The 14,315-nt window shown below is 45.0% G+C and overlaps 1 protein-coding gene across 1 annotated transcript in view; it reads left to right on the top strand.

The window, feature by feature from the left end:
- The first annotated feature begins 350 nt into the window (after positions 1-350).
- ITPR2 (inositol 1,4,5-trisphosphate receptor type 2) overlaps positions 351-14,315 on the top strand; it is a 169,853-nt gene continuing 155,888 nt past the window's right edge. Inside the window, 1 exon segment of the mRNA XM_070947456.1 lies at positions 351-550. Coding sequence (XP_070803557.1) covers positions 459-550 — 92 coding nt within the window. The 5' untranslated portion in view covers positions 351-458.

Raw genomic sequence — 14,315 nt, 5'->3', positions numbered from 1 at the left:
GGAGGGCAGGAAAGCCCCTCCCTCCAGCAGCTTCAATGGGGAAAGTCGCTTGTAGAAGACTTTCAGTTTGTCTGCGGAGGAAACTGTGGCACCATCCAAGGGAGGGAGGGAAGGAAGGAGACCCCGGACCCCGACCGGGCTGGACAGAGACAAGCCCCCCCTCACTCCCCTCCCCAACCCTCCGGCCACTGAGCCAAGGCCGCGGAGAGGATCGCAAAAAAAGGGTCGGCCAAGGGGAAAGGACAGAAGGTGGAACCGGAGTGACTTCGGATTAAAAGGGAGTCCGGAATAGGATTTGCAAAGCGGACGGGTTTTTTTGGCAGCCGGCAAAAAGCCCAGCTGGCGCATCTCTCACCTGTCCTGCCTTACCTGGAGCCCCTTTGGGTGGGTGGGGGGGAAGAGGAGAAGGAGGAGGAGAAGAAGAGGAAGAAGACGAAGAAGAAAAAAAATGAGCCAGCATGTCTGATAAAATGTCCAGCTTTCTCTACATCGGCGATGTGGTCTCGCTTTACGCCGAGGGCTCGGTCAACGGCTTCATCAGCACCTTGGGGTAGGTGAGGCGCTGGGGTGGGGGTGGGGGGCGGCGTTGGTGCCCGATCCTCCGCTCGCTTTCGCTTCTCGGGCTTGCAAGAAAAGAAAGAGCGGGGAAGTTGGGGGAAGGAGAGAGAGAGAGAAAAAAGTGCCCCGTACAGGAAACAAGAGCTGTCAAAACAACAGGTCGCTAAACGAGGCTGGGGAAGGCAACGTTGCAAGACTCCCCTTCCCTTCCCTTCCCTTCCCTTCCCTCCCTTCCAGCTGCTCCGCTGGACAGTTCGCCCGGTGGAACGACTTGCCTCTAGAAATCGTGGGGAATGCTCCCCAACCTTGGAGGGTTTTTAAAATTTTTATATATAAGACCAGGTCCGGAAGAGTGTATAAGGGGAGTGGGTGGGGGGTGTCTCCTGGTTGAGTCGAGGGTTGGACTAGAAGACCTCTAATGGTCCCTTCCGATGCTCTTCTCCTTCTTCTCTCTTAGGGACCCTCCCGCCATCCTCTGCCGTTCTGACAGCGCTCGGCTTAGCTCCGGCTTTTGACAGCGTCCCCCCTCCACGTGCGCGCGGGGGAGGGGGGGGAAAAAAAAGGGAAAGTTGGGGTGCCCAGATCAGAGCCCCCAATTGGGCTTCCCGTCCCTTCAACACCCCCCACCCCACCAGGAGCCCAAGGGGGGTTCCGGGTGTCAAACTCAGGCTGACTTTGTGGTGGAGGTCCCTGCAAAAGTGGATGCCATGTGTTCTGACTTTGTGCCGGAGGTGGCTTGGCCTGGCAGGAAGTTCCGCAGGCTGTTGGGCTCTGGTCTGTGCTCCCCCACCTGGTCCAGATGGGAGGCAGGTGGGGGGGGGGAGCCGCCCCTCCCTCCCTCGACTCTGGGTCCTTCTCGATGGATGCCTGTTTGGGGGAGGGGGAGAGGGGGGGCTTAGACAGAAGAGGAGGGCAGGACAAGAAGCAAGCAAGGGGTAGGAGATCCTTCAAGAGAGATCCAGCCAGCCTAAGAACGAAGGACAGATTTCCTGGAAATTTCCTGCTCTCTGGGCTTGGTGGTTTTCTTGCAGATGTTTTATTAGCCAACTAAGCAACACCATCAGTGCTAGAAGGGAGAGGGGTTTGCAAGGAGGAGGAGGAGGAAGAGGAGGAGGAGGAGAAGAGAGAAGAGGAGGAAGAGGAGGAGAAGAGAGAAGAGGAGGAAGAGGAGGAGGAGGAGAAGAGAGAAGAGGCGGAAGAGGAGGAGGAAGAGGAGGAGGAGGAGAAGAGAGAAGAGGAGGAAGAGGAGGAGGAAGAGGAGGAAGAGGAGAAGAGAGAAGAGGAGGGGGAAGAGGAGGAGGAGGAGAAGAGAGGAGGAAGAGGAGGAGGAGGAGGAGGAGAAGAGAGAAGAGGAGGAAGAGGAGGAGGAAGAGGAGGAGGAGAAGAGAGAAGAGGAGGAAGAGGAGGAAGAGGAGGAGGAGGAGGAGGAGAAGAGAGAAGAGGAGGAAGAGGAGGAGGAAGAGGAGGAGGAGAAGAGAGAAGAGGAGGAAGAGGAGGAAGAGGAGGAGGAGGAGAAGAGAGAAGAGGAGGAAGAGGAGGAGAAGAGAGAAGAGGAGGAAGAGGAGGAGGAGGAAGAGGAGGAAGAGGAGGAGGAGGAGAAGGGAGAAGAGGAGGAAGAGGAGGAAGAGGAGGAGGAGGAGAAGAGAGAAGAGGAGGAAGAGGAGGAGGAAGAGGAGGAAGAGGAGGAGCAGGAGAAGAGAGAAGAGGAGGAAGAGGAGGAGGAAGAGGAGGAGGAGAAGAGAGAAGAGGAGGAGGAGGAGGAAGAGGAGGAAGAGGAGGACTACTGTAGGGGTCCTTGATACTCTCTGAGCTTGGTTGTTTTCTTGCAGAAGTTTTATTAGCCAACTAAGTAACACCATCAGTGCTAGAAGGAAGAGGGGTTTGCAAGGAGGAGGAGGAGGAAGAGGAGGAGAAAGGAGAGGAGGAGGAAGAGGGGGAGGAGGAGGATTGTGGGGTCCTTGGTGCTCTCTGGGCTTAGTGCTTTTCTTGTGGACATTTCAATAGCCAACTAAGTAACACCATCAGTGCTAGAGGGAGAGGGGTTTGCAAGGAGGAGGAAGAGGAAGAGGAGAACTCTGGGATCCTCTGAGCTTGGTGGTTTCTTGCAGACGTTTCATGACCCAACTAGGTAACACCATCAGTGCTAGAAGGGAGTGGAGTTTGCAGAGATGATGAGGAGGAGGAGGAGGAGGAGGAAGAGGAGGAGGAAGATTATGGGGTCCTTGGTGTCCTCTGAGCTTGAGGGGCTGCCCCAGAGAGGAGGAGGAGGACAACCTATTCTCCAAAGCATCCGAAGGCCGAGACGAGGAACGATGGATGAAAACCGATCAAGGAGAGATTCAACCTAGAAACAAGGAGAAATTTCCTGACAGAACAATTAATCAGGGGAACATCTTGCCACCAGAATTTGTGGGTGCTCCAACACTGGAGGCTTTCCAAGAAGAGATTGGACTGCCATCTGTCAGAAACGGTGTAGGGTCTCCTGCTTGGGCGGGGGGTTGGACTAGATGACCTCCAAGGTCCCTTCCAGCCCTATGTTTCTATGAACTTGGTCCGAGGGTTAGAGTTGAAAGACCACCAATGTTGGGCTCAATTGTGGTCGTAAGTCAAGGACTACATGTAGAGGATGGATTCCCCGCCCCCCCCCCCATCTAAGTAACCAAGCCATCATTCATAATATTGTGACGTGGGAACAAACCTCAGATTTTTCACTCCCCTGAAAGAAGCTCTCTTAAAAAGAGAATCTCTTCTCTTCCAAAACACGTCCTTTTTCTTCTCTCCCAGCTTTTAAACCAGCCTTGGAGGGATCCACAGGGAGATTTAAAGATAGGCCCCGCAGAGTTGGAAGGGACCTTGGAGGTCTTCTAGTCCAACCCCCTCTATTCAGGCAGGAGGCCTTATATCGGGGGTGAAATGTAAAATTTGTTACTACCGGTTCTGTGGGCGTGGCTTGGTGGTGGTGGTGGTGGTCATGTGACTGGGTGGGCGTGGCCAACTTTTTTTTTTTTTAAACTTTTCAAAGCATTTTTTCTAATGCCTTGAAAAGCCTCTGACGATCAGGCAACTCAGCTGGGATGTCAGAGAGGCTTTTAAAGGCATTTGTTTTTTTCTACAGCCTCTTCGGCCTAAGAGGTTGCAGAAAAAAAAATGCTTTGAAAAGCCTCTGACGAGCCCAGCTGAGCCACGTGATCATCAGAGGCTTTTTAAAAAAACTTTTAAAAGCATTTTTTCGTCAGAAGTGGTTGTAGAAAAAATGCTTTTAAAAGTAAAAAAAAAAAGCCTCTGATGATTGTGGGGATCAGCTGGTCATGGTGTGGGGGGCGCAGGGATTTTTGCTACCAGTTCTCCGAACCACCCGCCCCCATCGCTACCAGATCGGGCGATCCGGTCCGAACCGGGAGCATTTCACCCTTGCTTTATATACCATTTCAGACTGGCTGAAATGGCTGTCCAATCTCTTCTTAAAAACTTCCAGTGCTGGAGCATTTACAACTTTGGCTTTGAAGAATCCTGCTCTGGCAGGATTAAAATAATGTAAAAAAAAAATAATAATTAAAAAAATTAATTTAAAAGAAAAATATTCCTTCAATCTTTTCCAATTGTTTTAGTCTCCAGAATTGCAACCTGGAGGTGTCAGTTTAGGAGAGGGGCTTTGCAAAGGGTTTGTGCGTTTTGTGTTTGTGCGGTACGATAGGCTGCTAAAGGCCCCACTCGGACACAATCCGCTTGTCACCGCTTTACGATGTGATTATCGGAGTTATCAAAGTCAAAAATCTGGTTGGAGGGAAAAACCAATTTCAGGGGTGAGTCATTCCAGGGTGAGAATTGCTGCGAAGCTTCGGATGTGTGTGTTGTGTCAGTCGGTGCACTGAGTTGTGATTTGTGATAAGCTCGGTTTTTTTCCGAATTCTGCTGGAGCCAGAGTGAGCGAGCCAGCTTCATCCAGCATGGAAATTAACTTTTCTCGTTTCCAGGAAGAAAGTAGCTAATTAATTAAACTAGGAGTTGCTTTCTCTCTCTCTCTCTCTCTTTTTTTTTTAAAGTTTTATTGGGGTTTTTTCCGCCCCCCACATTCGTCCACATCTTTTTTTAAACAGAGTATTGGCCATGCCTCATACAATTTATCAAATTCAAATACATTTTACTCAATTACAATTTTTGCCACAATTTTCTTTTTTCCCTTTTTTTTTAAAAAAAAATCATATCTCAATATTTCTTTGCTTACTTATATAAACAGCATCTTCATTCGCCCTCAAATTCTAGTTTTCCCGCTTATTCATATTTATTCTCTTTTGTTTTTTTAACCATTCATTCTTTATCTTAGTATATTTATATATGTTCGGGGTTGCCTTTCTTCCATTTCATCTTTTTTGTTGTACAGCAATCTTTCTTCTCAATCCTGCCATCTCTCTCTCTCTTCTTTCCTTCTTACTTTCTTTTTCCCTCCTCTCCTCCTCTTCTCTACTTCCCCTTCCTTTCTCCTTCTCCTCCTTTCTTCCTCCCTGTCTGGCCATCTCTCCTCCTCTAATTTCCCCTCTCTTCCTTCCTCCCCTCTCTTCCATCCCTCTCTCTTCTCCCTTTCTCTTCCATCTCTCTACTCTCTACTCCTCTTTCATCTCTCTCTATTGCTGTATCCATTTTCAATTTAATATTTTCCACGACGGTGTCCAGGCAATAGGGGGTTGCTTTCTCGATGGAGGAGAGCTGGGCCTCGGCTTACGACCACATTTGAGCCTAAAATTTCTGTCACTAAGCAAGACAGTTGTGAAGGGGAGCTCTGACCCAGTGGTTAAGGGAAACATTGCCGTCATTAAGTTAGTCACACAGTTTTTAAATGAATCTGGCTTCGTTGTTGACTTTGATTGACCGAAAGTCAGAAAAGGGGATCCCGTGACCCCAGGACAGTGCTACCGTCATAAATATGAGTCGGTTTCCAAGCGTCTGAATTTTGGTCACGTGACCACCGAGGTGCTGTTATGGTCATAATTGTGAAAAATAAGTCATAAGTCGCTTTTTTTCAATACCGTAGTAACTTTGAAGAGTCACTAAGTGAATTGTTGTAAGTCAAGGACTACCTGTATGTACTGACATTCAGATGTGGCTGTCGCTTTCTGCTCCAAATGGCTGGCTAGCTTAAATATTTGCCTTCAGAAGGATGCAATAACACTGGAAGTTTTTAAGAAGAGATTGGACAACCGTTTGTCTGAAATACGGTTTCCTCCCTAAGCAGGGGGTTGGACTAGAAGACCTCCAAGGTCCCTTCCACGCAGTGCCGTCTCTGATGGTACACGAGACGTCACCCCGGTTCAGCTCTGCGTGCATGCCTCTCGCTGGCGAGCTGGTCTTGCATGGGGGTGGGGTGTGTGCAGGAGGGGCCTGTGTGCGCATGCCCGGGGAGGCACACGCGCATTGCATTTTGGGGATTTGGATGTGCTTTGGGCACTCAGTCCGGAAAAGGTTAGCCATCACTGTCCTATTCTGTTCTGTTCTGTTCTGTTATTCTATTCTACTCTATTCTTATTTTCTATTCCTGTTCTGTTCTGTTCTGTTCTGTTCTATTATTCTACTCTACTCTACTCTACTCTACTCTACTCTACTCTACTCTACTCTACTCTACTCTACTCTACTCCAGTCCTGTCCTGTCCTGTCCTGTCCTGTCCTGTCCTGTCCCGTCCCGTCCCATCCCGTCCCATTCTATTCCATTCCTTCGTTCCATTCCATTCTGTTCCATTCCATTCTATTGTTCTGTTCTGTTCTGTTCTGTTCTGTTCTGTTCTGTTCCGTTCCGTTCCGTTCGATTCTGATTCTGATTCTGATTCTGATTCTGATTCTGATTCTGATTCTGATTCTTCTAATCCTAATCCTAATCCTAATCCTGATCCTGATCCTGATCCTGATCCTAATCCTATTGCACATAGTGTGCTCCAGGATAGCTTACATATGCAGCAGCAGCCGCCGAGCTATCAAAGGTTTCCTTTAAAACTGCAAGGTGATTTCCCCCCCTGCAAATCAGTCCTTTTGTCAAAGTAAACACGATTATCAGAGAGAAAGTGGAGGCCAGCTTTCTCTCTAGCTGGGAAAACTGTGGCCTTTTTTTTTTTTTTTTTTTGAATTTTTCTTCCCCAGCCCTAGACACGTTTTGCGAAATGTTTGCAGGCCGTGATAATAATGGGAACCTTCCTGAGTTAGTGGGTGTGACTTTCGGGAGATCTCTTGCTCTGTTATCGCCTTTGTGTTCAGTTTATGGTTTGTTTCGCATCGGTTGTTAAATGAATCAGAACCGGCTAGATCCGCACAACCTGGAAGCAATGAATGACTTCATACTGAACCTGGGGTTCGTATATCCTGCTAAGCCGAGATTAAACCAAGATCATCGTGTCTTAGCAGAAAGTGTGAAGTTGACCGCCATTTAGCACACAACGGACAACAATTGCTAAATCTAGACTGGTGTTTCTCAAACTTGGAAACTTTAAGATCAATTTTAAATAAATTAAATTAAATTAAATTAAATTAAAAAATTAAATTAAATTAAATTAAATTAAATTGATTAAATTAAATGTCAGTCAGGAGGCTGTGAGTTGGATCCTAGGAAGAGGCAGATATTTCTCTCTCTGGGCACAATGAGAATATATCTGATGAATAGAATAGAATAGAATAGAATAGAATAGAATAGAATAGAATAGAATAGAATAGAATAGAATAGAATAACTTTATTGTCACTTTGAATGTACACCAATTGGCATACATTAAAAAATTTCATTGCATACAGCTCTTCAAAAAGTCACCACCTCCAATTTCACCGCCAACTACATAAATATGACAAAATAAATAAATAAATACATATATACATACATACATACATACATACATACATACATACATACATACAAAATTATGTATATACCAACATATATTATATGACACAGAGAAACAAGATTACAAGAAACAACATAGTCTAATTATACATGTACATGGCGAGAAAAACGAATCTTGCAAGTTTACCAGACGGATGGCGTAAGGAACAAGGCTGTTACAGAACCGGCTAGTCCTGCTCGAAATACTTCGAAATCTCTTCCCTTTCACAGACCATGAAGTGGGTGCGTGGGGTCTCTAACAAGGCTTTGAGCGCTAAGCACATAGCGCATATAAGCAGTATCCTGAATAAAGGGAAGCGAGCTTCCTATGATCTTCTCCGCTGTCCTCACCACTCTCTGTAGGGACTTTCTATCTGAGGCGATGTGGCCACCAAACCAGACAGTGATGCAGTTTGTTAAAACGCTCTCCATCGTGCCTCTGTAAAAAGTGGCCAGGACAGTAGGAGAAAGAAGTGTTGTGATTCTAACAAAATACAGAATTTTTAATAATCTGATTGAGGGAAAGTTCGCCTGTTCTTTGTAGGCTAGGTCAGGAAACACTTGATTGGGCCGGTGGAATTCTGTTGTTGCGATGTATAACGACAATCTCTTAAACGCTTGACAAAAATAAACTTTGTAGATAGCATTGTTCCGTGCAAGCTTTGAAGTGTTTCTTTAAAAAATGCATTTTGACTTGGAAACAATCCAAGTCATTGAACATGGTAGATTACAGGTAGATCTCGACTTACAACCCCAATGAAACCGTAAAATTTCTGCTGCTAAGTGAAACATTGGTTGAGTGAATTTTGCACCGTTTTATGACCTGCCTTGCCACAGTTGTTAAGTGAATCACTGCAGTTGGGAACTGAGTCACACGGTTGTTAAGTGAATCTGACTTCCCCATTGCTTGTCAGAAGGAGGATCGTGCGGCCCCGGGATTCGGCAACCGTCATAAATATGAGTCAGCCGTCAAGCATCCGAAATTTGATCATGCGACCACGAGGAGGCTGCAAAGTGGTCGTAAGTGTGAACAATAGTCATAAGTCACTTTTTTCTCTGCCTCTGTAACTCCGAATGGTCACTAAATGAACTGTTGTAAGTCAAGGACTATCTATACTCTCAAGGAAATATTCCAAGGACTGGATTGCACCCAAATTTAACTGCAAATTGGTTACCTGATTCTTTTATTTGAAATTCTGCCTTCAGCGGCACAATGGCGCAATTGATTTATTCTTATGCAATAAAATATAATTATTTTGAAAGCAGTAATAGCGACCACATTCCTTTAACGAGAGAAAGAATTCGACGTAATTGCACGGGGTTGATAAACTTCTGAAAGCCGCTCAACCTGTAAACTCTGGTTTGAACAGATTTGACTGAAATCGATGACAATTCTAGGAAAAGTAATTTTACCCTTATTATTATTATTATTTTTTACAATCCTTATCTGATTAAACCCTACTGTGCTAAGAGTGTTAAACTACATGTCAAACCTGATTTTAACGGCCTATAAAGAGAACGCAGCCCCTTCATAAATCCACTTAGTGACAGCTTAATTTTGCTTAAAAGGATCTTCTTTAGAACATTTTTTTGGGGGAAGATTTCACATCCCTTTTTTTTTTTTAAAAAAAAATGGAACTTGCACACAATGCATGAATGAAACATGGGTGATTAATGAATACCACGACGACAAAAATAAGGATAGAGTTTTATGTGTCAGAGATTCTTTTTTTTTTCACGGACAAATGCTATGCTAGTTGCCATTTTTTTTTTAATTTATTTAAATTTGATTTATATGCCGCCCTTCTCCGGAGACTCAGGGCGGCTTACAATGCGCTAAGCAATAGCCTTCATCCTTTTGTATATTTATACAAAGTCAGCTTATTGCCCCCATAATCTGGGTCCTCAATTTACCTACCTTAGAAAGGATGGAAGGCTGAGTCAACCTTGAGCCTGGCGAGATTCGAACCTGCAGAAATTGCAGGCAGCTGTGTTAATAACAGGGTGCATTAAACCACTGTACTACCAAGGCCCTCTTTTCCTTTCTTACATGTCAGGGGTGTCAAATGCATGTCGTCACGGCGTCCTCATGTGACGTATCGGGACATTTCCTCCCCCTTCGCTATACTGGGCGGGGGTGGAGCCAGCATGTGACGCATCCAGCTCGCGAGCCGTGAGTTTGACAGCCCTGATATATGTAGATCGTCTTTGAGTTACAACTATTAATTTTGAGTGACCGCTCAACGTTACAACAGCGCTGGAAAAAGTGTTGCATTTTTCACCTTTAGGACCATTGCAGCATCCCCGTGGTCACGTGATCAAAATTCAGAGGCTTGGAAACTGACATGTATTCATGGCTGTTGCATTCTGCCCTGGGTCACATGATCCCCTTTTGTGACGACCTGGCGAGCAAAGTCGATGGGGAAACCGGATTCATTTAACACAACTATGTTTCTGACTTAACCACTGCAGCGATTCACTTAACAACAGTGGCACGAAAGGTCGTAAAACGGGGCAGAACTCACTGAGCAGCTGCCTCGCTTAGCCATTGAAATTTTGGGGTCCCTTGCGGTCGTAAGTCAAGGACAATCGGTGTATTGCATCTTATCAAAACCAGGGCTGTAGTTTCCTGGATAAAAACTGCAGGAAAAACTGTACAGCAGTGGCCAAAATTGTGGAAACCTTTTGGGAAAAGTGTATTTTTGAGGTTTGATGGCTAATAACACCACTTTTTTTTTTTGGAGTTTCAAGAGAATCCTATTCCACTGCTGGAATGGCCTGGGAATAGCCCAGACCTTCACCCAATGGAAAATCTATGGAGCCGACTAAAGAAACTGGTTAGTCAGAAGCCACCCAGCAATAAAACCCAGTTAATAGAAGCCATCATTCAATCTTGGTTTCATATGATAACAGCTGCAGAACTCAAAGACTTGGTTCACTCCATGGGAAGACGTTGTAAGGCCATCATTCATGCTAAAGGTTACTCAACTAAGTATTAACTGACGTGGTGATAATTTTTGTATATCTTGTTTTTTCTATGGTGATCATTTTTGTCTCTTTTTTCTACACGTTTCACTTTTCTTCTTTACATTGTAACTGCTATTCTAATAGCAAATCCTTCATAAAAGTTATTGCATTACATTCTTGATTAAATTATCTTTCCATTGATATATAATTATATGGTACTACTCCCCAAAAAAGTGGCGTTATTAGCAGTGGTGAAATCCAATTTATTTTACTACCGGTTCTGTGGGCGTGGCTTGTTGGGCATGGCAGGGGAAGGATACTGCAAAATCTCCATTCCCACCCCACTCCAGGGGAAGGATACTGCAAAATCCCCATTCCCTCCCCCACTCTGGGGCCAGTCAGAGGTGGTATTTGCCGGTTCTCCGAACTACTCAAAATTTCCACTACCGGTTCTCCAGAACCTGTCAGAACCTGCTGGATTTCACCCCTGGTTATTAGCTAGTTTTAGAAAATATACCTTTTCCCAAAAGGTTTCCACAATTTTGGCCACTACTGTAGTTGCAAACTTTTATGAATCTGGCACCATCACAGAGACAGAGAAAAAGCTCTTTCTTTTTCCTACACTCGGTGGAAAACTTTCCAAAGGTTCTTAAGATTTTATCCTCCAGCCCAAAGCAAACAGATGTTCTCATCAGCTGCTACTTAGTGGAAGTGGCTCACGGATTATTTGAATCACGAGCCGTTGGGTTGATTTATTCTGACACAAAACAGCACCGCCCAGTCGGCGAAAAAGCTTTGCAACAGGGAACAATGTGAAATTCCAAGATTATTGGCACAATCAAAAGCTTGCTTTCCTGTCCTTGATTTTAGCGGATAACACAACCTGTGAAAAATCTTCCACCAAGCCCATAGATACCAACTGAAAAATAAAAATAGATATTCTCCAAAGTTAGATTCCAGGAGTAACTTTCAAGAATCATTACGAAATAACCCTGTTCCATTTATTTTTTTTATTTTTAAAAGGAAATATTCTATTATTCTGTCCTTTCCAAAATGTGCTCCGAGAAAGGGCAGGGAATCCTCGACTTACAACAGTTCGTTTAGTTCAAAGTTACAACGGAACTGAAAAAAAAGGGACTTACGACAGTTTTTCACACTTACAAGCCCATGTGATCAAAATTTGGACGCTTGGCAACTGGCTCGTATTTACGACGGTTGCATTGTCCCAGGGAAATGTGATCCCCTTTTGCGACCTCCTGACAAGCAAAGTCAACGGGGAAAGCCACTTAATGACCGGGTTCCTAACTTAACAACTGGTAATGTTGTTAAGTTAGGAAATCAGTTCCTAACGGTTAAGTTACTATTAATGGTAACATAATGGTAAGAAAAGGGTGTAAAATGGGGCAAAACTCGCTTAACAAATGTCTCACTTAGCAACATAAATTTTCGGCCTCCACTGCGGTCATAAATCAAGGACGACCTATAGTTTACTTAAAAAACAATCAAAACCATCTAATACAAAAACACCAACAATAAAATCGAGTTTGTCTAGTTCAGGCTGTTTTATTATTCCCGGGATGGAGAATCACTTATCTACAATACAGGTAGTCCTCGACGTACGACCAAAACGGAGCCTAGAATTTACGTCGCTAAGCGAGACACGTGTTAAGTGAGTTTTGCCCCATTGTACCACCTTTCTCGTTGCCACGTTTGTTAAGCGAATCCAGCTTCCCCCTTGACATTGCTGGTCAGAAGTTCGCAAAAGGGAATCGCGTGGCCGCGGGACAGTTCAATCGTCATAAGTACATGTCAGTTGCAAAGTGTCTGAATTTGGATCACGTGACCCTGGGGATGCTGCAGTGGTCATAAGCAGCAGTAGGTTTTGGATTATTTTACTACTGGTTTGCAGTGCGGTCACGCTCGCTTCGTGCCTGCTCCTGGTTTGCTCATGCTCCTTCCTTCCACTCATGCGTCCGGATTTCCACGCATGTGCTTTGCTCGCGTGCACGCCAGTGGTGAAATGTAAAATTTGTTACTACTGGTTCTGTGGACGTGGCTTGGTGGGGGGGGGGGGTAATATGACTGAGTGGGCATGGCCAACTTTTTTTTTTTAACTTTTAAAACCATTTTTTCTACAACCTCTTTAAAGCCTCTGACGATCCCAGCTGACTTGCCTGATCGGCAGAAGCTTTTTTTTTTTTAAAGCCTCTGACGATCCCAGCTGACTTACCTGATCGGCAGAAGCTTTTTTTTTTTTTTTTTTAAGTCTCTGACAATCCCAGCTGACTTGCCTGATCGGCAGAAGGTTGTTTTTTTTTTTAAAAGCCTCTGACGATCCCAGCTGACTTACCTGATCGGCAGAAGCTTTTTTTTTTAAAAGCCTCTGACGATCCCAGCTGACTTACCTGATCGGCAGAAGCTTTTTTTAAAAAAAAGCCTCTGACGATCCCAGCTGACTTACCTGATCGGCAGAAGCTTTTTTTTAAAAAGTCTCTGACGATCCCAGCTGACTTACCTGATCGGCAGAAGCTTTTTTTTTTTTAAGGCCTCTGACGATCCCAGCTGACTTACCTGATCGGCAGAAGCTTTTTTTTTTAAAGCCTCTGGCGATCCTAGCTGACTTACCTGATCGGCAGAAGCTTTTTTTTTAAAAAGCCTCTGACGATCCCAGCTGACTTATCTGATCGGCAGAAGCTTTTTTTTTTTAAAAGCCTCTGGCGATCCCAGCTGACTTACCTGATCGGCAGAAGCTTTTTTTTTTAAAAGCCTCTGACGATCCCAGCTGACTTACCTGATCGGCAGAAGCTTTTTTTTTTAAAAGCCTCTGACGATCCCAGCTGACTTACCTGATCGGCAGAAGCTTTTTTTTTTTAAAAGCCTCTGACGATCCCAGCTGACTTACCTGATCGGCAGAAGCTTTTTTTTTTTTAAAGTCTCTGACGATCCCAGCTGACTTACCTGATCGGCAGAAGCTTTTTTTTTTAAAAAGCCTCTGACGATCCCAGCTGACTTATCTGATCGGCAGAAGCTTTTTTTTTTTAAAAGCCTCTGGCGATCCCAGCTGACTTACCTGATCGGCAGAAGCTTTTTTTTTTAAAAGCCTCTGACGATCCCAGCTGACTTACCTGATCGGCAGAAGCTTTTTTTTTTAAAAGCCTCTGACGATCCCAGCTGACTTACCTGATCGGCAGAAGCTTTTTTTTTTTTAAAGTCTCTGACGATCCCAGCTGACTTGCCTGATCGGCAGAAGCTTTTTTTTTTTTCCCCCCAAAAGGTTTCCACAATTTTGGCCACTACTGTAAATGAAACAAGAAACCCTTCATTTCTCAAAACGTCCCCAATTGCAAACCTTTGAGAGTGTAGGTCGCCGTTTCCCCGATCGTCTTTGGAGGATAAACTTCTCCAGAACATTGCTTATGGTGTAGGTCAAAGGGTTAACGTTAGCTTGGGGTGGACCTTGCAGATTTCTCCCGCAGCCTTCAGACTCGCTGACAACCGGATCCGTCATGGCGCTTGCAGCATAGTCCGACTTCCTCCTTGTGTGTTATATAAGCGAGAGGAAGCCAATGTTTTCTTTAATGACATTTTGGCACCTTATCGCTGTAAGTTGAGTAGCGTCTTCCGCGCCAGGCTGTTCTGGCCATTCTTCTTGACCCCATGTCATAATTGTTATGTCTCTCTGTGTGTGTGTTTGTGTAGGGAAGGCATTGTCAAAAATCTACATGGGAGCCACTAGCGTTATTTTTAAATTATCTCTTTATTATTTGGTGCTCTCCTCTTAGAACATAGAATAATCGGCTTGGAAGGGACCTTGGAGGTCTTCTAGCCCAACCCCCCTGCTCGAGCAGGAGATCCTCTGTGACATGATAGCAGTCTTCCAATATCTCAGGGGCTGCCCCAAAGAAGAGGGAGTCAAGCTATTCTCCAAAGCATCAG

This window comes from Pituophis catenifer, unplaced genomic scaffold (assembly GCF_029215685.1).
Source record: "Pituophis catenifer annectens isolate HBS135680 unplaced genomic scaffold, rPitCat1.0.hap2 SCAF_7, whole genome shotgun sequence".
NCBI lineage: Eukaryota > Metazoa > Chordata > Lepidosauria > Squamata > Colubridae > Pituophis > Pituophis catenifer.
This window is presented reverse-complemented; position numbering and strand designations above follow the sequence as displayed.